The 26,297-nt window shown below is 44.7% G+C and overlaps 1 protein-coding gene across 1 annotated transcript; it reads right to left on the bottom strand.

The window, feature by feature from the left end:
• Positions 1–8,114: 8,114 nt before the first annotated feature.
• LOC144250424 (sulfotransferase 2A1-like) lies at positions 8,115–18,635 on the bottom strand. Its single transcript, XM_077793251.1, has 6 exons — positions 18,468–18,635; positions 17,212–17,420; positions 15,584–15,710; positions 12,217–12,311; positions 10,292–10,469; positions 8,115–8,415 (listed from the first exon to the last, which is right to left on the bottom strand). Exons 1-6 carry the CDS (start codon positions 18,601–18,603, stop codon positions 8,303–8,305), a joined length of 858 nt encoding a protein of 285 aa, XP_077649377.1. The 5' UTR covers positions 18,604–18,635; the 3' UTR covers positions 8,115–8,302.
• Between the last annotated feature and the right edge of the window lie 7,662 nt (positions 18,636–26,297).

Genomic DNA, 26,297 nt, shown 5'->3' with positions numbered 1-26,297 from the left:
TGTCACTATCTTAGGTAGATTTCAAGTCTTTTGAGTATAGACCGAGGAGTAAGTGCAGGAGACAAATACTATATATGACCTCCAATATAGTGAATGGTACAGCGAACTAAAAGCAGTCAGAGGTAGAGTTTATTTGGACTTTACCTTCATTACAAGATTATGGAGAAAATTTTCATAACACCTACCAGGGGCCAATGAGAGAACAGTCCAGTTCAGTTCTAAATGTATCCTAGGAAAACTCATACCTTTGTTTGTGTCACGCTTGCCAAATAGTGCTTTAAATATGGGGAAATTGGCAAGAGAGGGGAACCTGCAAGCCACGGGCGGGCGGGTCAGGACCAGCAACCAGCCAAGTGACAGCAACTACACGCGCCGGCGGGGAACGCAGACCGGACCCACAAGGACAGGTCCGGTGGACAGCTGAGGGCTAGGCCCGTCCCCTCCCCCAGTGTCTGCAGGTAGGAGGGGGACTGTGAACACCAGCAGAGCGGGCCCAAAGCCTGCTGAGGGGCGGAACCGGCCCCTCCCCCAGTGCCTGCAAGCCAGGCGAACCTGCAAGCCACGGGCGGGCGGGTCAGGCGCAGCAACCAGCCAAGTGACAGCAGCTACACGCGCCGGCGGGGAACGCGGACTGGACCCACTAGGACAGGTCCGGTGGACAGCTGAGGGCTAGGCCCATCCCCTCCCCCAGTGTCTGCAGGTAGGCGGGGGACTGTGAACACCAGCAGAGCGGGCCCAAAGCCTGCTGAGGGGCAGAACCGGCCCCTCCCCCAGTGCCTGCAAGCTAGGCCAACCTGCAACCCATCGGGAGGTTAGGCCCAGCAACCTATGGAGTGACACAGGTGCCCCTGGCGCCTGCTGGGTAGGTGGACCTTTGACCAACCAGCAAAGCAGACCTAGGGCCTGCCAGCATGGTAGACGGATCACACTAATTGGAGGAGGATCACAGCCACTACCTGCCCTGCAAGGGTGATTTTTCAACTATACAAGAGCAATATAAATAAATAGAGGGGGAAAATATCAAAGACACAACAATTTCACCAAGCAGAAAGAAACGCCAGCAGTATGAAACGACAAGGAAAGAAAGGACCACAGGCAATGCAGGTCAACTCAACTTTAGAAGAGGTAATAGCTGCAACAGATGGAATGTCAGATAGAGAGCTCAGGACATACATGCTTCAGATGATCTGGAGTCTCAAGGAAGACATGAGACAGCAAAATCAGACAATGAAAGATCACATTGACAAACAAATCCAGGAAGTAAAAGATCAATTTCACAGGGAGATAGAGGTAATAAAAAACAAACAAATAGAAATACTAGAAATGCAGGAAACAATAAACCAACTTAAAAACTCAATTGAGAATACTACCAGCAGAGTGGATCACTTAGAAGATAGAACATCAGACAATGAAGACAGAGTATTTCAACTTGAAAAGAACATAGATAGCTCAACAAGTCTACTAAGAAACCATGAGCAGAACATTCAAGAGCTATGGGATAATATCAAAAGACCAAACTTAAGAGTCATTGGGATACAGGAAGGCACAGAGCTCCAAACCAAAGGATTAAGAATTCTATTCAGTGAAATAATACAAGAAAACTTCCCAGACTTGAAGAATGAGACAGAATCCCAAATCCTAGAAGCCTACAGGACGCCGAATGTGCAAAATCATAAGAGATCCACACCTAGACACATTATAATGAAGATGTCCAACATACAGAATAAGGAGAGAATTTTAAAAGCTACAAGGGAAAGGAAGCAGATTACATTTAGGGGTAAACCAATCAGAATAACAGCTGATCTCTCAACACAGACTCTAAAAGCTAGAAGATCCTGGAATAACATATTTCAAACGCTTAAAGAAAATGGATTCCAACCAAGAATCTTGTATCCGGCGAAATTAAGCTTCAGGTTAGAAGATGAAATTAAAACCTTCCACGATAAACAAAAGTTAAAAGAATTCGCAGCTAGAAAACCATCTCTTCAAAAAATCCTTGGCAAAACATTACAGGAAGAGGAAATGGAAAATAACATTGAAAACCAACAATGGGAGGTAGGACAGTAAAGGGGGGAAAGTAGTCAAAGAGGATAACAAATCAGGTTTAGTAACATCAATAAACAAACATGGATAGAAGAACAAACCATATCTCAATAATAACCCTAAATGTTAATGGCTTAAACTCACCAATTAAGAGACACAGGCTAGTAGAATGGATCAAAAAACAAGACCCAACAATATGCTGTCTACAGGAGACGCATTTGATAGGAAAAGATATACATAGACTGAAGGTGAAAGGTTGGGAAAAATCATATCACTCATATGGACCGCGGAAACAAGCAGGAGTGTCCATACTCATATCTAATAAAATAGATTTCAAGCCAAAGCTAATCAAAAGGGACAAAGAAGGACACTTCATACTGCTCAAGGGAACCATACACCAACAAGACATAACAATCATAAATATATATGCCCCAAATAATGGTGCAGCTGTGTTCATCAAGCAAACTCTTCTCAAGTTCAAGAGTCTAATAGACCAACATACAATAATCATGGGAGACTTCAACACACCTCTCTCACCACTGGACAGATCTTCCAAACAAAAGTTAAATAAGGAAACTATAGAACTCAATAACACAATTAACAACCTAGACTTAATTGACATATATAGACTATACCACCCAACATCAAGTAGCTACACTTTTTTCTCAGCAGCACATGGAACCTTCTCAAAAATAGACCATATACTATGTCACAGGGCAACTCTTAGACAATACAAAGAGGTAGAGATAATACCATGCATATTGTCTGATCATAATGGAATGAAACTGAAAATCAATGATAAAAGAAGGAAGGAAAAATCAAGCATCACCTGGAGAATGAACAATAGGTTGCTGAGTGATCAATGGGTTTTAGAAGACATCAAGGAGGAAATTAAAAAATTCCTAGAGTTAAATGAAAACACAGACACAACATATCGGAATCTATGGGACACATTGAAAGCAGTTCTAAGAGGAAAATTCATTGCTTGGAGTTCATTCCTCAAAAAAAGAAAAAACCAACAAATAAATGATCTCATACTTCATCTCAAAATCCTAGAAAAAGAAGAGCAAAACAACAGCAAAAGAAGTAGAAGGCAAGAAATAATTAAAATCAGAGCTGAAATTAATGAAATTGAAACAAAAGAAACAATTGAAAAAATTGACAAAACTAAAAGCTGGTTCTTTGAAAAAAATAAATAAAATTGACAGACCCTTAGCCATGCTAACGAAGAGAAGAAGAGAGAGAACCCAAATTACTAGCATACGGGATGAAAAAGGCAATATCACAACAGACACTTCAGAAATACAGAAGATAATCAGAAATTACTTTGAATCCTTATACTCCAATAAAATAGAAGATAGTGAAGGCATAGATAAATTCCTTGAGTCTTAGGATCTGCCCAGATTGAGCCAGGAGGATATAGACAACCTAAACAGACCAATAACAATAGAGGAAATAGAAGAAACCATCAAAAGACTACCAACTAAGAAAAGCCCAGGACCGGATGGGTATACAGCAGAGTTTTACAAAACCTTTAAAGAGGAACTAACACCAATACTTTTCAAGCTATTTCAGGAAATAGAAAAAGAGGGAGAACTTCCAAATTCGTTCTACGAGGCCAACATCACCCTGATTCCGAAACCAGACAAAGACACGTCAAAGAAAGAAAACTACAGACCAATATCTCTAATGAACCTTGATGCAAAAATCCTCAATAAAATTCTGGCGAATCGGATTCAAATACATATCAAAAAAATTATACACCATGATCAAGTAGGATTCATCCCTGGTATGCAAGGTTGGTTCAATATATGGAAATCAATAAATGTTATCCACCACATCAATAGACTTAAAAATAAGAACCATATGATCATCTCGATAGATGCAGAAAAAGCTTTCGACAAAGTACAGCATCCCTTTATGTTCAAAACTCTAGAAAAATTAGGGATAACTGGATCATACCTCAACATTGTAAAAGCAATCTATGATAAGCCACAGGCCAGCATCATTCTGAATGGAGAAAAATTGAAGGCATTCCCTCTAAGATCTGGTACAAGACAGGGATGCCCTCTCTCACCACTTCTGTTCAACATAGTCCTCGAAACACTGGCCAGAGCAATTAGGCAGACGAAAGAAATTAAAGGAATAAAAATAGGAAAAGAAGAACTTAAATTATCACTATTTGCAGATGATATGATTCTATACCTAGCAGACCCAAAAGGGTCTACAAAGAAGCTATTAGAGCTAATAAATGAATTCAGCAAAGTGGCAGGATATAAGATCAACACGCATAAATCAAAGGCATTCCTGTATATCAGCGACAAATCCTCTGAAACGGAAATGAGGACAACTACTCCATTCACAATATCCCCAGAAAAAATAAAATACTTGGGAATCAACCTAACAAAAGAGGTGAAAGATTTATACAATGAAAATTACAGAACCCTAAAGAAAGACATAGAAGAAGACTTTAGAAGATGGAAAAATATACCCTGCTCATGGATAGGCAGAACTAACATCATCAAAATGGCGATATTACCAAAAGTCCTATATAAGTTCAATGCAATGCCAATCAAAATCCCAACAGCATATCTTGTAGAAATCGATAAAAGAATCATGAAATTCATATGGAATAATAAAAGACCCAGAATAGCAAAACCAATACTAAGCAGGAAGTGTGAATCAGGCGGTATAGCGATACCAGACTTCAAACTATACTACAGAGCAATAGTAACAAAAACAGCATGGTACTGGTACCAAAACAGGCGGGTGGACCAATGGTACAGAATAGAGGACACAGTAACCAATCCACAAAACTACAACTATCTTATTTTTGATAAAGGGGCTAAAAGCATGCAATGGAGGAAGGATAGCATCTTCAACAAATGGTGCTGGGAAAACTGGAAATCCATTTGCACCAAAATGAATCTGAATCCCTATCTCTCACAATGCACAAAAGTTAACTCAAAATGGATCAAGGAGCTTGATATTAAATCAGAGACACGGCATCTGATAGAAGAAAAAGTTGGTTATGATCTACACGCTGTGGGATCGGGCTCCAAATTCCTCAATAGGACACCCATAGCGCTAGAGTTAACAAATAGAATCAACAAATGGGACTTACTCAAACTAAAAAGTTTTTTCTCAGCAAAAGAAACAATAAGAGAGATAAACAGGGAGCCTACATCCTGGGAACAAATCTTTACTCCACACACTTCAGATAGAGCCCTAATAACCAGAATATACAAAGAACTCAAAAAATTAGACAATAAGATAACAAATAACCCAATCAATAAATGGACCAAGGACCTGAACAGACACTTCTCAGAGGAGGACATACAATCAATCAACAAGTACATGAAAAAATGCTCACCATCGCTAGCAGTCAGAGAAATGCAAATCAAAACTACCCTAAGATACCATCTCACTCCAGTAAGACTGGCAGCCATTAGGAAGTCAAACAACAATAAGTGCTGGAGAGGATTCGGGGAAAAGGGCACTCTTGTTCATTGCTGGTGGGACTGCAAATTGGTGCAGCCAATTTGGAAAGCAGTATGGAGATTTCTTGGAAAGCTGGGAATGGAACCACCATTTGACCCAGCTATTCCCCTTCTCGGTCTATTCCCTAAAGCCCTAACAAGAGCATGCTACAGGGACACTGCTACATCGATGTTCATAGCAGCTCAATTCACGATAGCAAGACTGTGGAACCAGCCTAGATGCCCTTCAATAGATGAATGGATAAAAAAAATGTGGCATTTATACACTATGGAGTATTACTCTGCATTAAAAAATGACAAAATCATAGAATTTGGAGGGAAATGGATGGCATTAGAGCAGATTATGCTAAGTGAAGCTAGTCAATCTTTAAAAAACAAATACCAAATGACTCCTTTGATATAAGGGGAGTAAACAAGGACAGGGTAGGGACGAAGAGCTTGAGAAGAAGATTTACATTAAACAGGGATGAGAGGTGGGAGGGAAAGGGAGTGAGAAGGGAAATTGCATGGAAATGGAAGGCGATCCTCAGGGTTATACAAAATGTCATATAAGAGGAAAGGAGGGGCAAGACAAGATAATACAAATGGAAGTAATGATTTACAGTAGAAGGGGTAGAGAGAGAAAAGGGGAGGGGAGGGGAGGGGAGGGGAGGGGGGATAGTAGAGAATAGGACAGACAGCAGAATACATCAGACACTAGAAAGGCAATATGTCAATCAATGGAAGGGAAACTGATGTGATACAGCAATTTGTATACGGGGTAAAAGCGGGAGTTCATAATCCACGTGAATCAACCGTGTAATATGATGTATTAAGAACTATGTAATGTTATGAACGACCAATAAAAAAATAATAATAAAATTCAAGATTCTGAACAGACATTTCACTAAAAAAGGTACGTGGACAGCCTACAAGCTTATGAAAAGATATTCAGCATCATTAATCATTAAGGAAAGAGGAGTTAAATTAGCAATCCAATACCATTGCACACCCATTAGAAAAATAAAATAAGCTGATTTCTACAGAAGTAATAGCAAGCTGAGGCATCCCATGCAAAGCACCAAATCTGTCACTCAAGGCTGGGAGGAATGCAAGTGCCATCCACGCCACTTGGGAAAACAGCATGGTGGCTTCCCATAAACCTAGATGTACTATCAAATTCAACACTATTAGTCCTAGTTACTTATCCAAATGAATTAAAAACTTATATCCACACCAAAACCTTTACCTGGATGTTAAAAGTAGCTTTGCTCCTGATAAACAAAAAAATGGGAAATAAGTCAGAAGTTTTCAACAGACTTGTGCATAACCCTGTTGTCACCCATCTTTAAGACAGAATCATACTCAACAATACAGAGGAACAAACAACCGATTGATGCAACGACAAGGATAAATATCCAATACATTTTATTAAATGAAGGAAACCAGACTTAATGACTATGTATTCTATGGTTCCATTTATAGGGCATTCTGAGAGATGATTAGCCAGACTGTAGAAAAGCAGACTATAGAGGTTATTAACATAGTATTAGTTGCCAGGGTGTAGGGATGGGAGAGGAGTTGACCATGATGGTGTTCTACAAGTGTCAGAAATGTACTAAATGGCACCAGGATGGCACATACATAACCCCCGCCATTTTTTTAAGATCCATAGGCCTCTACACCATAAAGGATAACCCCAGAAAGCAATCAGGATTGGATCCTAGAACAGAAAAAGAACATCAGTGAAAAAACTTCGGAAAACTAAATAAAGTCTATAGTTTACTTATTATTATTGTACCAATGTCGGTTCTTCATTTTTGTAAGTGTGTTATAGTCACACTTTCAGGGATCTGGGTAAATACCATACATGAACCTCCTGTGCTATCTTTGTAATTCATCTATCAAATAAAAATAATTTCAAATGAAAAAAAAAATATGGGGAAACTGGTCAGGGGGAAACCCAGGGTCACTTATAGGAGAAGAGGACACTGTGTCCCAAGTCTCAGTCAATTCCTAACCACTCATTACACCTCAGCTCAGGTAAAACCATGGGGTAAATGTGAGTAGAAAAGAGAGCTCAGAATATATCCTTCCTTTCACCACTGATGTAAGTTTTAAAAGTCCCAGACAGAGCAATTGTTATTTATGTTGTAAACACCACCAGGAAGGAAAATAAAACTACTCTGGAAATTACACTCCTCCAGATCCTCATCACAACACAGTCTGGAGATGCACGTAAAGAAAAGGAACCTAAGTGTGGCTACATTTTATTTCTTGTTTTAAAAAGGAGACACAATTGTGGGTGATATTCATCTTACATTGGTAGACTTCTGTCTGTTTAAAATCATACATGACTTTTTAAATGCTGGGATGTGACAAAGTGAATAGGGAAATTCCAGTCATTTTTATAAGCAAGTGATGAGAGAAGCAAAATACAGGCTCAGAATGAAGGAACAGGTTTTAAATTCTGTCGGAGCTTTGTAGGTACACATAGGAGTTGGATTCATGCAGAGAAACCCACCCATGTGTGGAAGTTTATTTCCCTTCCTGATCCCCCTTCCCCCCATGCCCCTCCCCCTCCATTCTCCTCCTCTAACCAACTAGAATTCCTTTTGCTTCTTGGTCATCTTATATTTCATTGGTTCTCTATGTTATCCTATCCTCCCACCCCCTTTTGTGTAGAAGTGGTTTTTATGTGGAGAATCTCTCAGTCTTGTACTTGTCCAGGACAGGAAAACCATCACAGTGTCCATGGAAGATCCTGGATCTGTCAGAGGTTACTCCCATGGGAACAGCTCTTTGGGGAAACCCAACATCTTCTCCTGGTAAACTTTATCAAAGGCTTCAGCTTGGGCCACTGTGAGGTGATTCTTCCAGTCCCCAGAGATGCCTGGAAAACATGAAGTAGACGCAGGTCAGATCTAGGGAGAGGTCTTAAGATGGCTACCTCCTCCCTGCTCTGTGTAGACAGCAGAGTGACCCCTGGGTCATTGGTGAGGCCTCCTCCTGCCTGGCCACCATGTGCATTTCCCCTTCTTCCTGTCTGGAAAGTGTGTCCTGACTGCCCTGCTCTCCCAAACCATCCTGCACAGAATCCACAGGCAGCGATCCTGGCTATAAATCAGAACATCTGGACTGGAACTAAGTCTGACCACTTGTTTTTTGAGCCCTTTGGCCCAAGCTAACAACATTTCTGACCTGGGTGATGAGAGCAGGTCACACCTAGTCTCTGCTTTGGCCAATCCCTGTGATCAGTTCTTCTGCACAAGGAACCCATGTTGACCCCTTGCCAGATCCAGTGGCTCCAGTCCCTTGTGGCTCAGAGTCTCCCAGGACGTCCAGTCTCCTTCAGCCAAGTTCCCTGGTGCTTTGAGGCTCTAGCTGTAGGGTCCTTGTTGGTTGGGACTCCATCCCTGGGAATGCCCATTTGCTCTCTCGGCTCCATGACACAGTCTCCTGATTCAGCTTCAGACATGCCAGGCTGCCCCCTCCTCAGGGTGTTTACCTTTCCTGCTCCTTACCCCAGAGTGCTGTCCTAGCAGACACCTCCACCTCTGTCCATTGGCCTCACTCATATGTTTACTCCAGTGCAGTGACTCAGTGGGGCTCTCAGCTCAGAATCCTACAGCTCTATCCTCGTTGAAAGCAATGATCAAACATGAGATGTTCTGTGTACTTCCTTTTTGAATGTGCATAAGGTACGCATTTCTAACATATTAAGGTATGAAATCATTTTCACAAATTGCCTAAGAATTACTGCTTAAAGGAATTACACCATATATGCTCAATAAATATTTTTTGAAAGGATTGATACAAAATGAGGAATAGACTAGCTTTAGACAAGGGTTTTAAAAACACCCTGGAGGGGTTACCCACTGACAGAGTGGCGGTGGTGGAATGGGTGCTAAAGATATGGACATGATTCTTACCCTTTACTTATGTGATTAGACTATTATGCATCCTATAAATTAATTTTCACATAGCAGACAGATCTAATTAATTAATAAAAACATAACAATAGCTAAACCAATGTAAGATAGGCATGTAAACAATACACTCAGATGAATATAAAGTAGCAGGCTATGTCATAGGTCATGGCTGTCCTAATACCACACAGGACTCATACTTATCTTCATTAGTAGAACAGTCTTTACTGATTTCTTCTGCTAGGCCTGGGCTCTTCCCCGAGTCCCATCCCCATCTCTGTTTTATGGCTCTGGGTTCCGGCTCACTAGGTGGCAGGAATCCTGACCTCCTGAATATCCCTTGAAGCATTTATTATATTGATTCCATGGGTCACCATTTCAGATCCATGTGAACTGGAGGAACTTTGCAAAACAGGTCCTGCCACTACTTGGAACAGACATTTTCAATAGGCCTGAATGCCAGGTGGGGACATGATTCGTCTTTCCTCACAGGAAGGAGGCCTTACAATGTCTCGTGGCAAATGCCCTCCTCTCTACTCTCTTCAATCGTGTCTTTCTTTGTGTCTCTCTCTCTTTAGGGCAGTGCTCTGTGGTAAGTCACCAGTGGAGAGTCCCAGACACCACCATCTCCAGAACCCCCTCCTCCCCAAGACTGAGTCAGCCTTCTCCAGGTACCTGCAGCCCACCCCAGTCCCATGAACACAGCTTTCCTGAAGGAAACGAGAGGCTCTGGGCCATGAAGGATTCAAGTTGAAATGTCCCAACACCTGCATTCTTAGTGCCAGGGATAAACACAAGATGCCCACGTGGTCTAAACCATTCTGAAACCAGGGCATTTACCTTTTCTTGTAATTAGGAAAGGCCTAGTAAATAAAGCTTCAGGCAACATTTCAAAGTTGGACATCTTGTTTTGTTTCATGACTTGGAAGGAGCTGTTCTTGAGGACAGAGTCCAGTTCTTCTGGAGTCAACTTCTTTCCCAGGAACTGACAGATCCTCTCTATGGTGCTTCTTGGGTCCTACATGTGAACATGAAGAGGGAAGCTATGAGCGGGCAGGAGAGCAGGACCTGGAGGATGGGAAGGGGTGTTAGGAGGGCTGTGGGGAGGAAGAGGAGGGGAATGACATCAGGATGGGAGAAGCCTGCTGGGGACACCAGAGGAGGGAGACAGAGACAGGGCCAGCAGAGGGCGTGAGGCATGTGGTGACATGAAGATCACAGGGGCTTCCCAGGAGGCTGAGTCAGGACACCCCAAAGGCAGGGGCTGAGGTTTCTAAGGAGAATCTTGAGATTTCAAGATAAGGCAAGGAGACAAAGTCCCCAAAGGCTAATCCTCACCCCAAGTGACCCTACGTCCCTTGACTGACACTTAATAACACACGGGGCTTTACAATATCTCCTTAACTTGACCCCATGGTTATCGATGGGTTTTCCTGGGAGATCGCAGCAAGGGAACAGGTCATTATGAGAAGAGAGGATTTCCTTGGGGACCTAGACCTCCTGTCAGCACCATAGTCCTTTATTAGAGTGATGTTTTCAGGAGCCCCAGTCACTGAGTGACAAGAAGACCCCACGGTGGCAATGATGTAAGAACATGTTGTTGGTTGGAGAGGAGTATCACAGGGAGTGTGCAGCTTGCTGCTGAGGTGGCTGAAGGTGGCACCAAGGCTCCTCCCTGAGGACCGACCTCATGCTGAGGACACAGCAGAACAGGAAGCAGCTGCAGGAAGGTGACCAGGGTCCCTTCTCCAGGGGAAACAGATGCCTGGGCCTGTGCCACCTTCTCTGTCCCCAAGACACACCCACAGGAGAAGTGTTTTCTAAGGTCTGCTCACTCCTTTACATTTTGTTCATTTTTGACCACTTCTGAAAATGCTTCTAAATATTTTAAAGCTTTCTGTTCCCTCTTGAACTGTGAGCCTCCCTCAGAGCCCTGTGCATCTCTGTGCTGTTCATGGGCAGTTTTCTCTGCACCAGCAGAAAATAGCGTTAGGCTAAGTACCTGCTCAACGTGTGACGATCCAATCAGTGTAAGTGGCACATCTGCAAACTCAGATGACAGTATTTATTTAGTTGAGAACATTCAAAATCCTCTCCATTTTCTATTTTAAAATATATACTTAGTTACTCTTCTCCACAGTCCCATCCTGTGCCTCAGATCACGGGAAGTCATTGCTGTTCCCAGCTGTACCCTGCACCCACCCACCAGGGCTGAGCTCATCCACAGGCCCTGCCTGTTACTCCAGCCCCTGACCCCTCACAATAGTCACCCAAAGTGTCACCTCTCATTCATGTCACTTTGTCAGTCAAGGGGGAAGCCAGAAAGGTGGACCTAACTCTGGGATTAGTGCTTTATGCCCACCCCTTCTGAGGGCTAGGTTTCTGGGTACAGAGGGGGTCCTGCAGGCAGAGACCCTGGCAGCCCTAGTGGGTGGCATAAGTCGTGGCACTTGGTCGAGGAGTCTGATGGTGCCTGCCTGTTTCCCAGATACTCGGGAGGCTGAGGCAGGAGGATCAAGAGTTTGTGGGAGGGCTGCTCAGATATTTCAGGATGCAGTAGTTTGGAACATATGAAGAAAGGGCTTGGGCTTGGGGAGGGTCTCACAGAAGCAGGGAAGAGGATGGCAAAGGCTCATCTCCTCTCAGTGACCTCCACAGCCTATGCTTTGACAGGGAACGTGGAAGGGAGACACTGAGGACCAGGGACTTCGGGGAGAGTGAGGATGTTGGGGTGCTGTAGGCGCCAACTATGAGAGGGGGCTCACCTTCTGCAGCTCTTCATAACTCAGCAGCAGGACGTTCTCCCTGTGTCTCATGGACATCCAGCCACGAATGTGCTCAAACCATGATCCATAGGGCACTGTGGGGCAGGCACATGGGTGCAGGTTACACACTGCCAAAACAGGGCTGTGCCATCCATATCACTCTACACACACTGACAGCTTGATTCACATATTATTGACCAATGCTGCTCAAACTAGGTAATGGAATAGAGAGGGGGATCTTTCCTGAATTCATTCTATGGAACTTGTCGCATACTGATACCCAACTGGGAAACACAGATCAAGTAAGAAAATAACAGACCCATATTCCTGCTGAACACAGATACAGAACAGCTTACTAAAATTTCAGCAAATCCTATTCAGCATTAAGATTATACTCAGGACATGCTGTGTTCACACTTTAAGACTGTACATCACGAGATGCTGATTTCAATCCAGGGATGTAAGGTTGGTCAACACAGGCAAATCCATAAAGGTTCACCACATCAATAGAATTTGCCTTGACAGAGGAACTTGGCTGAGCATCATGAGGGCTGTATGTGACAAACCCCAAGCCAACATCATGTTAATCAGGGAAAAACGGGAATCATCTCTCCTAACATCAGGAACAAGGCAAGGATGTCCACTTTCACCACTGCCTTTCAATAGAGCGCTAGAGACTCCAGCCAGAGGTGTTGGCAGAGAAGGGAATCAAAACCTCACCAGTGGGAAAGAAAGAAGCCGAGAGGTCACTGTTTGCAGGTGATAGGAGGCTCTGCTGTGAACACCCAAGACCTTTCCCCCAAAACTCCTAAAACTGATCAATTGAGGAAAATAGCAACATACAAAATCAACATGAAAAAAACAAGCACTTTTCTTCAACACGAGAATGAATCTGCTGAGGAAGAATTCAAGAATGCAATTCCATTAACAAAAGTTTCAACAAATCCCCAGGTCGAGGAATGTGATGGTGCAAACCTGTATCCCAGATACTCAGGAGGCTGAAGCAGGAGGATTGAGAGTTCAAAGCCAGCCTCAGCAACTTAGGGAGGCCCTCTTTCTAGATAAAGTATGAAAAGGGGCTGGGGATGTGGCTCAGTTGTAGAGCACTTGACTAGAACCTGCAGAGCCCTGGGTCTAATCCCCAGTGCCATAGAATAATAATAAGAATAATAATAAGAATAATAATAATAATGCTGAAGCTATCATGTTTTAAAGTCTATCCAGTCTCAAGTTATACAGAAAAGGTATAGTAAAAAAATGTGTGCTAATATCAAAATATTCACGGAGATCAGTAGATTAGAATAAAGACTCAGAGACAGACCCACACAGATAGAGTCAAATGACCCTTAAGAAAGACACCAAAAGCAAATGTTGGAGAAAACAAAGCCTATTTAATAAATTCTGCTTGGAAAACTGAACATCTACAGGTAGAAGAATGAAGCCAAATCCTGCAGAAAAATCAACTCCAAGTGGATCAAAAATCAGGAATTAGACCATAAACACTGTAACCACTAGTGGAAATCATGGTGACTATCCTCCGTTCTGTAGGAGCAAGCATTACTTCTATAAGACTCCTAGTGTTCAGTAAAGAAACCAGGAGTTGATAAATGGAGAGACTCAAGTTGAAAAGCTTCCACACAGTGAGGAGGCGAGACAGAGAGAGAGGGCTCACAGGAGGAAGCAAAACCTTTTCCAGCTGATTTTCTGACAGAAGATTAACATCCAGAGCATAAAAAGAACTCAAAAATAATGTTATTATTATTACTATTTATTTCTTCTAATTAGTTATACATACAGTAGAATGCATTTTGATTCATTGTACACAAACGGAGCCCAACATTTCATTTCCCTGGTTGTGCATCATGTAGAGTCCCACCACATCTGCACTCCACATGGAATTAGGGTAATGATATCCATCTCATTCCACCGTCTTTCCTGCCCCCATGTCTCTTCCTACACTTTGCCCAATCAAAGTACCTCTATTCTTCCCTTGACCACTGCCCTTGTCCCTTTTGGTTCAGGGTCCACTTATCACAGAGAACATTTGGCCTCTGTTTTTTAGGATTGGCTTTCTTTGCATAGCATGATATTCTAAACCTCCATCCATTTACCTGCAAATGCTATGATTTTATTCTCTCTTAATGCTGAGTAAGAGTCCATTGTGTATAAGTGCCACTGCTTCTTTGTCCATTCATCTATTGAAGGGCATCTAGGTTGCTTCCAAGTTTAGCTATTGTGAATTGAGCTGGTATACATACTGGTGTGGCTGTGTCACTAGATTCTGCTGATTTTAACTCCTCTGGGTAAAGACCAAGGAGTGGAATAGCTGGGTCGAATGTGGTTCCACTCCAAGTCTTCTAAGGAATCTCCATACTGCTTTCCAGAGTGGTTGCACCAAGTTGCAGTGCCACCAGCAATGTATGAGTGTGCCATTTCCCCTTACCACATCCTACCACACTTCTTGTTGCTTGTATTTTTGAAAATTGACATTCTGACTGGAGTGAGATGGAATCTTAGAGTAGTTTTAATTTGCATTTCTCTGTTACTGGAGATGTTGAACTTTTTTATGTATTTGTTCATTGTTTGTATATCTTCCACTGAGAAGTTCCTGTTCAGTTTCTTAGCCTATTTATTGATTTGGATAAGGAACAAAACCTTAACACCAAAAACCAAATATCAAATCAAGAAATGGGCCAATGACAATCATTTCTCAAAAGAAGAAATAAAATGGCCAACAATTTTATGAAAATAATTTCAACATTTTTAACAACCAGAGAAAATCAAATAGAAACCACACAAAGATCATGTCTCATTCCAGTTGCAATGGAAATCTTCAAGAACACAAATAGTAATAAACACTGGGAGGGACTGAGTGAAAAGGAGCACTTACACACTCTTGGGATTGGAGACTAGTACAACACCATGGAAATCACTCTGAAGTTTCCTCAAAAGACTAGGAATGGAGCCAGCATGTGCCCTAATCATAGAGCTCCTTGGATCCATCAAAACAAAGTCAGCACACTATAGCAACACATGCCCCCCAGGTGGATAGCAGTTCAACTCCCCGCAGCTGAGCTCTGGGACAGCCTTGGTGTCCACTGATGAATGGATACAGAGAATGTGGTTCATACACATAATGGATATCACTCAGTCATAAAGAAGAACTAAATTATGTCATTTACAGGAAAATAGATGGAACTGGAGACCAGCATGCTGATGGAAATAAGCCAGACTCCCAGAGTCAAGGGTTGTCTGCTTTCTCTCATATGTGGAAAGTGTGCAGAAAATGAATAAAATAGGTATACCACAAAATAGGAAAAAGGCCAGCAGAGTACAGGACACAGACCTATATGGGAAAAACACTCACCGTTTCCTTGGATGAACCATTGAAAATACTGTTCCAGTGACTCTGGTTGCTTACATAGTTTCATCATAGTCCGATGATAATAACCTGACACAAGAACATCTTTGGCATTTCTCATGATATATATCACCTTAAATTTAGGGAAAATGAGAAAAATAAAAATCAGTCTCAGTCAGTCATTTCCCACCTTGATCTTGATCTTTCCCTGGGCAGTTCTTCCTTAATCTTTATTAAACCTGTGGGTTCCTTTAATAAATTAGCTACAGCGTTCATTCACCAAATGCACATCTTAGTTCCTATTACATGGTCATATCCAGGAGTAGAGGAGGAAGACCTTGTCTCTTCTTTCTGGGATACTTGTCTACTCTTCCTGGGAAGCTGCTGGAAAGTGTTAAATGGTAAGTGGTGAGGGGTGTATGTGCTTTCCCACAATGATCACTAACAGCACACTGGATTAATAAATTATGGAACATTCAGATTCATAGCACATACAGCATTCTCACACTCTAGACCATCGATGAGTCTCACATGTATGACATCCAGACAGCATGCATGCATTATAGAAAATTCAGGAATAAGCAAAAGTAATCTGTGGCTGTAAGTCTAGAGAGTATTGCCCTCAGGTGGTGGGCACTGGTGGTAGACAGGGACTAGGGAGAATTTTTGGATTATAGAAATGTTGTACACCTGCTCTGCATGATAGTTGACCAACTGTGTATGTTTGTTCACATGAGGAGGCTCTTCTTTAAGATTACTGAACACACACACACACACACACACACACACACACCACTTGGTACTTAATCATTCGAAACTAACTTTCTATTTGCACCAACTTTCTTGGAGTTGTTATTGGAGGACTTATGTCTTCACAGGCCTCAGTTTACTCAGGCAGAGGCCAATGGAATCCAACAGGAGACATGCAAATGGGACTCACTATTAGGCACTTCGAGACATTTCCAAGACACTTGGTCATTATTCTAGGATCTTGACATCAATTAAAGTTAATACATGAAAGAATTTAGAAGTCAAGTTTAAGAAAGGATCTTCCTAAATGTAGTCTTTGGCATGTTAGATCTTGGATATCCACTGTCTGTGCTGATCACCCATCAGCCATGTGGAGGCTGGAGAGGCTGCTGATCACAGAGCACAGTGACGTGCAGAGGGCTGGCGTCATTACCTAGCTAGCCAAGACTCCTAGCAGTCCCCTGGATGTGAGCATTCATCAAGGTATGCAGGTCTGCTCCCCACATATGGGAAACAGTGACTTGGGTGCTTCCTCTTACCTGGCAGGAGGCTGTGATTGAGGGAGTATTGGCGGACATCTGTAAGAGCTGTATGCTGGGACACGAGTGTAGATGTAGTTATAATTCTGGTTACACATGGAATGTGGTTTTCTAAGATTCTAACTTTAGCCAGTCATATTACCCCTGAATTCAGCTGAGGCTAATCTGCTCAATGGTCCACATCCTTGCACTCAAGGGTGGTCTGGTTGTGGCCACATGAACCTAAATAATATCTGGGAATCACAGTCTCACCAATCTACCCAGTGAGCACTCACCCCAGCAGATCTGCAGGGTTAACCTAGGCACATGGAAGGGGAAAGCATGGGCTGAACATTAGGCACTGACCTTGGCCTTGGAAGTGAATAGAGACTTGGGGAAGAGATGGAAGGGGAGGTGAGAGGACATGAGCCTTGGGCCCTCTCTCTCATTTAAAAGATTGTAACCCATATCTGTCTCTATCCAGGGTGAGCGATCCCAGGTGGGCACAGATCGAATCCACTTGGTATCACCATGGGAGTGAATCAGGCAGAGAATTTCAATCAACCAGTTGGTTCCTAGATAAAAAAGGAAAAGTGATGGTCACTCACTTCAACCTGGCTTGTGAACAAAACTTATGATAAAATACATAACATGCACTTTACCATCTGCCCATTTTAAGCATGCCATGGGGTGGTGCTGAGCAGAGTTCAGCATGTTCCTGCTGTTGCTCAGCCGATGTCCAGAAGCTTTTTGTCTTGAAAAACTGAAACTCTCTGCTCGTTAATAACATTTCCCTACTAATTCCATCTTTCAGGCCCTGGAACCCACCATGGGGCTCTGTTTCTGTGAACTTGACTACACTTTGCCCCATGGATTCCTGTACTATTTGTCCTTTTGTGCCCATCAGACTGCACTTAGCATGGGTCCCAGTATTGACTACATTGTAGAAGGAGTCAGCCTGTCGTCCTGGTTAAGGCTGAATCTTACTCCATTGTATCAACTCCCCACGTTTTGTTTACATGTTAAACTACAAGTGGATTTTTGGATGCTTCCAACCCTTTGCTCTTGGCTGAGATCTCTCTAATTTGTCCCAACTTCCCTTGATTTTCCAGCCTCGTGTCCCTTCAAAGGTCATTGGTCCCAATCCTCGCCCAGTTTGCAGTGCTCCAGCCCCAGCCCCTCTCCTGTAGGTGCATGACACCTGTCCTTTCAGTCCCTTGAATTTTCCAGGCTCTTTCTGATTCCAAGTCCACGCTGACCCTCCTGCTCTACAGTACCCCTCCACCACATGACCTCCATTCCAACTTTTCATTCCTGTTGAGCTGGTATTTCAACAGTAGGTCTTCACAGGCCAACCTCTTCCACCCCCTTCTCCTGTGCCACCACACAAATGCCCAAATCTGCTTAGGATTCACTCCTATATCTCCCTCTCATACCGCAGATGACCCTGCTGAGCACTTAGTCACTCTGTCCTAGTCTGGATACAAGTGGCCTGGGCCACTGCCCCTTCTTCCCCAAAGCAGGGCTCACTGGCATGGAGAGGTCAGGGCCTCCATCTGCTGAGTAATCGAGGAATGCAGCCATCACCTGTCCCATTGATGGTCCCTGTCCTGTTTCCTTACCTGATTTGGGGTAGGTCACCAATACTGTGTCTTCATCCTTTATCACAAACTGAGCACATGCTTCTTTCAAAACTTCAGAACTAAAACCAACCACAGAGAAAGGTATCCCTTCAAACCACAAGTAGCCGTCTGTCATGGTGATGAGCTCTCTGTGCGAGGTGCAGGGGTTCCTGCTGTAGCCACCACTGGATGTTGGGGGAGGTATTGGGAGGCTGGACTTTGCAGTAAAGTCAAAAGAATCATTAACTTTTCTGGTTGTCAAATTAACTGGGTGATAAAACGAAATTGTGACTGGTGATCAAAGTTTCTTTGCATTGAGCAATTTAGCAATCATTCAGGGAACGGAAGGATCAGGATGTGAGCATGAGTTCATGGGCAGGACCCCATAGCAAGTGCTGCAAAATAACCCCACTGAGGAATGTCTGGGGCCTGAAGAAAGCCATTTTTGTTGTTGTTTATATGTGTTTTGAAGAGTTTTCAATATAGAAATCTTACATGAAATCAATAGATACAGTGTAAAAATAATAGCCTGGAAGGACTTTGTGGATCTGTGGGTGGAAGACTCCTTGACTCTAAAGGACAAGAACCTGCTTCAGAAGTCTGGAGGCAGAGTTCCACTGCAGGTCTCACTGACTCTCTGACCGGCAGCTCTGACTCACGCACAGACCCTGTGCCCTGGGGAAGAGTGGAAAGCGCCAGTTTCTTCTCCTGCCCTGACTAGGCGTGGAAGAGATGACTCAGGGATCACCAGATTTTGTCACAATTTAAGTGGTCTCAGTTCTCTGTCCCTCCTCTGCTGTCATCTTGGCTCCTTTTCCTGTGGCTCAAACAACCTGTTTCAGGCAAAGCATCCTCAGTCTTCTCAGCTTTGCGGAATCTCTTTGCAGGTGCTGAATTGTTCTTCAGAGTGACCCTTGGGGATTTGCCATGAGGGTGTGGTTTTCCCTGAACCACCTCATTCCATCCACCAAAGGGGTAAACTGCATGGATGGAAAGGATGTTTAAAACTGTAGTTCATTAAGAGTAAAGAAGTTGGGGTGTGAGGGTGGGAATATTCAAGAGGAGAGAGGAGAGAAAATGGAAGCAAGGTAGCTCATGAAGGGGCTCAAGAGGGAGGAAGTGAGGGAGTGTCAGCAAGAGAACAAGCTGTTTTATATCAGAGGGCGAGAGGAGACCAGCAGAGAAAACAACACCAGGAACCACCCCCCATCATGAAACAGAAAGAGACCCTTAAAAAAAACTCAGGAAACCACTACCTCTTAAAAAGAATGCAATGAAATGTATAAGGAAAATCAATGATGAAAGGAAAAACCCCAGAAACGTGTGCATGTGTACCCTGAGTCAGTCAGCACCTGTAGCCAGAGCAACGTCCAAAAATATTAATCATAAAAAGAAAGAGAAAGAGAAATGAAAATTCTTAAATTAAAAGGCTTGAATTTTTCCACAGAGGGAGCTAAATTGAGTATTTGTACCCTTCCAGGTCATGCTCTGTCCCTTGCTTCTTGGGTTTTGTGCCTCTTAGGTCCAGCTAGGGCTGGATGATACTGAACCCAACTCCTTTTGTAATTTCCACCTCTCTGTGAGCTGGAGCTGATGGGAGTGTCGCTGGTTGAAAGGGCTCTCCACTTTCCTGCTCACCAGCTCAGGGCGATGGAACTGGAAAAACCTTCTATTGGGTTTCATCCCAGTGTCTTAGATTGCTGGCTTTTCCTGGCTGGTAGTGGTGCATAGATCTGTTTGGGAAGTTCTACCTGCTGGAGACAAGCAAAAACAGAACTTTGGACCTATGTTTTGTGTATCTATTCCAGATTAATCCAATCCTGCAGCCCAGGCTGAAGAGGTGCCAATCTCAGCTAGGCATTTGGGGTTCTAGCTTCTCCTGGGGGCTTTCTGGTCAGGACATGGTGACAGACCTCTCGGGGTGCATGCTGCATGGCAGGTTCCCTGACCCCTGCTCCCCTACCAAATATGAATTTCCCAGTCTCCGTTCCTGAATGTAATCACACCATGGGATCAACTTCCCTGAGGACAATATGATTTTCAGCTGGTTGTTCCCTCCAGAGATCTCAAAAGAACATGGGGTGCCCTCTCCTGTCACCCAGGCCACCACACCACCTGATCTGTTTCCCTGACCCTTCTTCCTGGTGGCTTGCACAGGGGCCTCCAAGGGACAGCAGGTAGCATTCTCCTCTTTGCCCTGTCGTGAACCTGCTGGGTCCTCTGTTCCCTGTGTCTTGTGGGACTGGGATCTGACTGGGGCCCTTTAGGCCATGCACTTAGCACTGCCTGAGGCCAGAGCAGTACTTGCTGGGCCTCTCGGGTTCCCACGGGGTCTCCTGCTCAGTTCCTCCACTGGGGCACACGTGGATCCCCAGCTCACTGAGCATCTACACATCAGCTGGGTGCAGACCTCCCCCCGCAGGAGCTGTAGACCCAACGTGTCCAGTGTTTCCATTTCCCTCTGTGTTGTCCCTTCCCTCCGTGGTGACAGGACACCTCTGCCACTGCCGGCCTCAGGGGCATTTCTTTATATCCTCCCTTCACGTTGCCGCAATCTCTCGGCGTCTCTGAATCTCTGACAGTTATTGACCTTCGATTTTTCTCCAGAGACTTCGTTATGAAGCCCTAATCCTGTTGTTCTAATTCCAAACAGCGGAGCAAGGGCAGGGGCCTCCTCTCCCACTCCGGCCTCTTGCTGTCCTGGCACAAGGCTTTGAAGGGTCCCCACAGGAAGTGCTGGGCCTTGTAGAAATGCAGGTGTTCAGAGTGGACCCTTGATGGGAGGTGGGCCCACCGCCTGATAATGGTTCTCGCTGTCGGGAGTTTTCCAGGTGGGGTCCCGGGTCCGTGGAGGGGAGTTTCTCCCTGAGGTCCATTAGGTCCACACGGTTGTCACAGTCCCACGAGGGCTTGTTTGTCCTTCTCACTTTTGCTCTTTCCTGGGCCTGAGTGGAGTGTCCCTGGTGCTACTTGACATGCGATGATATCATCCTTGGGGGCTGATGAGACGTGTTCTTGTGGCAATCCTGGCTTTAAATGGTCCTGAGATTTAAGCTGAAATACAGTGAATATTGACAGATGCAGCCACATCAGCAAGATGCCCCTGGTAACAAGTTAGTCAAGGTTCTCCGGAAGGACAGAAATAATGGGACAGACACACGCAGTGATGGTTTGGAGGTGAGGTGTCCCCCAAAAGCTCACGTGCAAGAAGGTCCAGAGAAGAAATGATTGGGCTACAAGAGCCTTAGCCCAATCTGTGACGTAACCCCTGATAGGGATCAACTGAGAGGTAACTGAAGCCTTCGGTGCGGCTGGAGGAGGAGGGAATGGGGGCTTGGCTTTGGGGACATCTGTATCTGGAAAGTGGAGTCTCTCTCTGCTTCCTGATCCGCACGTGAGCTGGTTCCTCTGCCGCTGCTCTGCCATGATATTCTGCCTCAGCTCGAGCCCTGGGGAGGGAACCGGCCTTCTGTGGACTAAGACCTCGGAAAACGTGAGCCCTCAAATAAACTTTTCCTCCCCTACAATTGTTCTAGTCAGAGCAGTGAAAAATCTGATACACACACACACACACACACACACACACACACACAGATATACATATATGAGACAGGGGTCCCTAGAGGACTTGGTTCACCTAACTATGGAGAATTCCCACAACAGGCCTTCAGCAAGCTGCCAGCTGGGCTCAGTCCAAATCCAAAGGACTCAGATCCACTGAATCTCACAGCGTAACCCTCAGTCCAAGGCCAGCGTCCTGAGACCTGGGAGGAGATGGTGCAAGTTCTTGAGTCCAAAGATGGAGAGCATGAAGTTCTGACGTCCCAGCGCAGTTCAAGGAGGGTGCCCAGCTCCACGAGACGGAGAAAGCAAGGGGTCACCTTCCTCTGTGGGTTGTTCTCTGTGGCCTCAGCTGACTGGCTGGTCCCCACCCACATCAAGGGCAGGTCTTCCTCACTCAGCCAACTGCTCAAATGCCAAGGTTTCCAGAAACACCACACAGATATTCCCAGAAATATGCTTGCAACTACCTGTGTCCCTTAGCCGAGTCAACTTGACACCTAACATCAGCCACCACAGCCTCGCTAAGTTGCTGAGGCTGGCTACGAACCTGGGATCCTCCTGTCTCAGCCTCCCGAGCCTCTGGGCTTACAGGCATGTGCCATCAGTCGTGGCTATACACTTGTTTTTTATATAATTTTGATGATGTTCATCGCAATAAATCATCAGGATCAGAAGTTAATGTGAAGGAAGTGCCTTACCAGACTGCTAGGTGATGTTCCAGTAAAAATTGGTCACATTGCTTGAACACCTCCAAAAACATGATACTAGGTTTTATAGAAGAGAAGAATACCACTATAATTAATTTTAATCAGAGAAGGCAAAAAATACAAAACAAATTGGCATAACTTTATTGATGAAAATGGCCAATGAGTGGCCAGGATTTCAAATACAGTTCCTTAGAAATCCACGTCATTCCCAGCATGTCACCATTGCTAAAGGTTACCAAGTTGTTGGGACCAAGAAAGTAGACAGAATAAAATTAAAGTTTCATATCCATTACTTCTGCCTCAGGTTTTTACTGGGTTTTTAGTTTGTAGGTTAAGGAACTCACAAGCCCCTCCCTCCAGTGTTAGGAGAAGCCTGTGGAATGAAAAAGGAAATAAAACCACTGACTTACAACTGAAGGTGAAGAATTCCTTGCTTTTCCATTTGATCTGCTGAACTTGAACTAGCTTCATCTGGAAAGATCCTAACACATAGAAAATACGTTGAATCCTGGTATTTTTAAGCAGCATATTTCTGAAGCATGCTATTTGGGATTGATTTCCACATTTCTCCCCAGCATAAACTTTAAAATTTGCTGCCATGATATAATCTAATTTTGCCAGTGAAAATATTTCTAATGGTATTGACCTACATGAAGTTTAGCAGGTTTTTTTTCCCTTGAAAAGAGAAAGAAAATAAAGGCAACTGAGAAAAAAATCTTGAATAAAACCAAGTGTCTTCCTACTAAGTGCATCAGAGTTCCTGCCTAGTTTATGATTAGTAGAGAATTTTACACGACCTGGCATGGGTTTGAGTATCTCTCTCGACTATCACAACAGGAAATAGAAGGAAAACTGGATTTGGTGTGTCCATCTGCACACAGTGGAGTGCTGCTGTGGTGGTTTGGACGTGAAGTGTCCTCTGAAAGCTCCTGTGTTCATGCAGGAATGTCCCCAGGTGGGGTGCCTGGATTAGGAAACTGTGACCCCATCCCTCCCTCCTGGTTGAATGGACTGACTGGGGGTCACTGTAGAGAGGAGGGGCCCGGATGGAGGAGGGCGTCCCTGGGGCCACGCCCTGGAAGGGTTCATCGTCCCTACAGCTGGACACAATTTTTCTCTCTGCTTCCTGGATGCAATGAGCAGAATGGGGTTCCTCCACCCTCCTCCCCTTGGGCCCAGAGCAATGGAGTCAGCCAGCCGTAGATGGAGCCTCTGAAATCATGAGGCCAAAATGGAACTTCCTCCTCTAAGTTGTTCCTGACAGTATTTTGGTCCCAGCAATGAACACAATTAGTCGTGAAAAACAGCAAGATGCTCACACTCACTGCCACGTGGGCGAATCCCAAAACCATTAGAGGGGGTGCAAAATCCAGGCACAAAAGCTGCACATTGTAAGATTCCTTTCAGAGGAAACATCCCAAGTCTGCAAAGCCGGTCTGTGGTCACTGGTCTGTGGTCACCGAGGACTGGAGGGACGGGAGGTGGGGAGAGTCGGCCCACTGTGTACAGGGTCTCCCCTGGGTGGTGAAAAGGTCCTGGTGGGAGTCGGAGGTGATGGTCGACAACATCATGATTATATCACCTGGCGCTGAAGTTCTCAATTCAAAATGGTCACATGCCAAGTCAAGTCCACCAGCGGTTTGGAAATGCCTATTCTATTTCAATTGAAAAAGCTTTTTTTAATTCTGTGAAGGGAGCGTGGAGTTCTGTGGGGATCTAGTTACCTGGCCAAGACTGCGCTTTAGCAGCTCTTCAGCATCTTCATTTGAATGCAAGGTGCTCCCCACAGGCAGCCGGGCTGGGTCCCCACCCACAGCAGCCTGTTTGTCACCGCTGACCTTTGGCTGGACTTCCCCCTCCCAAAGACAACAAGTCATCTACGTGGAAAAGCAATCAGATCTTTATTGATCAGAAATGGTCAGGACTGGAAAGGAAGCAGCTGATGAATATGTAACTTCTGTCTCTGTGAAAACACCAAGAATTATCTAGAAGCTGTGCAGAAACAAAGAAGTGAGAGTCAGGACACAGCCCAACTCGCCCAAGTCCCGTCAGTTCCCCTCCATGGTGAGTCCTCCCTTCCCCTCCCTAACGGGAGGTCTGCTGTACCCCAAGACCTAACTCGTGCGTTACCAGAGCAGGAGAACCACAGGTGCCTCGGAGCTGGGCAGCGTAAGAAGGTGTGTTTTCCTCTCGTGGTCATAGAGTACATCATTGTGGATCACGTTAAAGACCACATCAGTTCTGCATTCCGTTATTTAAGCACAACATGTCACATTGATCATTTTCAGGGTTTTTTTTTTTTTTTTTTTTTTTTTTTTTTTTTTTTTTTTTTTTTTTAGTGTTGGGGATTGAACTCAGAGGCACTCAACCACTGAGCCACATCCCAGCCCCATTTTGTATTTTTATTTAGAGACAGAATCTCACTGCATTGTTAGTGCCTCGCTAAATTGCTGAGGCTGACTTTGAACTCGAGATCCTCCTGACTCTGCCTTCCCAGCCGCTGGGATCACAGGCGTGCGCCACCACAACAGGTTCCTAACACTGATGGAGGATAATTTGCAATAATTTGAAACTTCACACACATACCCAGCCTATACCAGGTGTCCTAGAGACGGTACTCAGCTATTCCTGTGAAAACCACACAACTCACACCCTCCCTCAAAGATCAGCATAGGGTGGCACGCACTTGTTCATGGTGACAGCAAAACATTTAGTGCTATTGTGACACTTTGAGGGGGAATGCCTTCTCTAAATTGTGACATTTGGTGGAAGCAGGGTGAGAGGTGAGGTGGATTTTTGCATTTACAAAGAAAATCCCCATAATATCTATCTAAACGAAGATCAGGTCACAGGACCAGGGATCAGGTCCTGTTTAAAAAGATCTTCAAAACGCTGGCGTCTGGGTCAAGGCGTGGACCAGCCCTGCAAGCACACAACCTGAAGTGTGGGCTGCGTGTCCCTCTGTGGGGACAGTCGGAAGGAAGAGGAGCAGGAGAAGGAAGACCCCCCCTCACTCCCTCTGGTCCCTGTGGCTCAGGTCTAAACGAGCACGTGCTCCTGGGCTCACTGTGCAGATGGAACAGATACTGAAAATCAAGGCCAGGCCGCTCGCGGTCCCCCATTCTAGTGCACTGAGGTCTCTAGGAAGGAGAAACTTGGCAACGACTCAGCGCCTGCGCGGCCATGATGGACAGCCCCTCACCTGGGTCTGCTCACAGCTTTCCCCAGATCCGGGGTGCGGTGGTGCTCCGAGGTTCTGGTGTCCCCAAAATCGTCTGTCCTACATGACGTGTGACAAGGACACTTCTCATGTCCCTGAGCAGCCCCTCGGCCTCTTTCTAGGACTCCTTTCATTTTACCTTTCACCCTTCAGGTGCAGCTGAGGGTCGCTGGGCGGGTTCTCCTCACCCAACGCGACCTCCTCACGCACCTTTTGTGCCGAGGTCGGAGCTTCTCCCTCTGCAGAGTGGAAACGACGGGTGGAAGCCTCTGAGTGGGGCCGCCGCAGTTACCGAGGACAGTCAGGTCTGGATGTTAGATGTCCCCCAGGGGCTCACTC

Source organism: Urocitellus parryii, chromosome 15 (genome assembly GCF_045843805.1).
Source record: "Urocitellus parryii isolate mUroPar1 chromosome 15, mUroPar1.hap1, whole genome shotgun sequence".
NCBI classification, from domain to species: Eukaryota; Metazoa; Chordata; class Mammalia; order Rodentia; family Sciuridae; genus Urocitellus; species Urocitellus parryii.
Note: the sequence above shows the minus strand (reverse complement) of the source record. Positions and strands in the feature narration are given on the sequence as shown.

Bases quoted from the DNA above. Each gene is read 5' to 3' on its own strand.
- LOC144250424 (XM_077793251.1), bottom strand. From the start codon at position 18,603: ATGACAGACGGCTACTTGTGGTTTGAAGGGATACCTTTCTCTGTGGTT. The intron at 12,312-15,583 runs GTGAGTGTTTTT...CCTGCCCCACAG, and splicing joins ATGGTTCATCCAAGGAAACG to TGCCCTATGGATCATGGTTT. The intron at 10,470-12,216 runs GTGAGCCCCCTC...GTTCACATGTAG, and splicing joins GTTATGAAGAGCTGCAGAAG to GACCCAAGAAGCACCATAGA.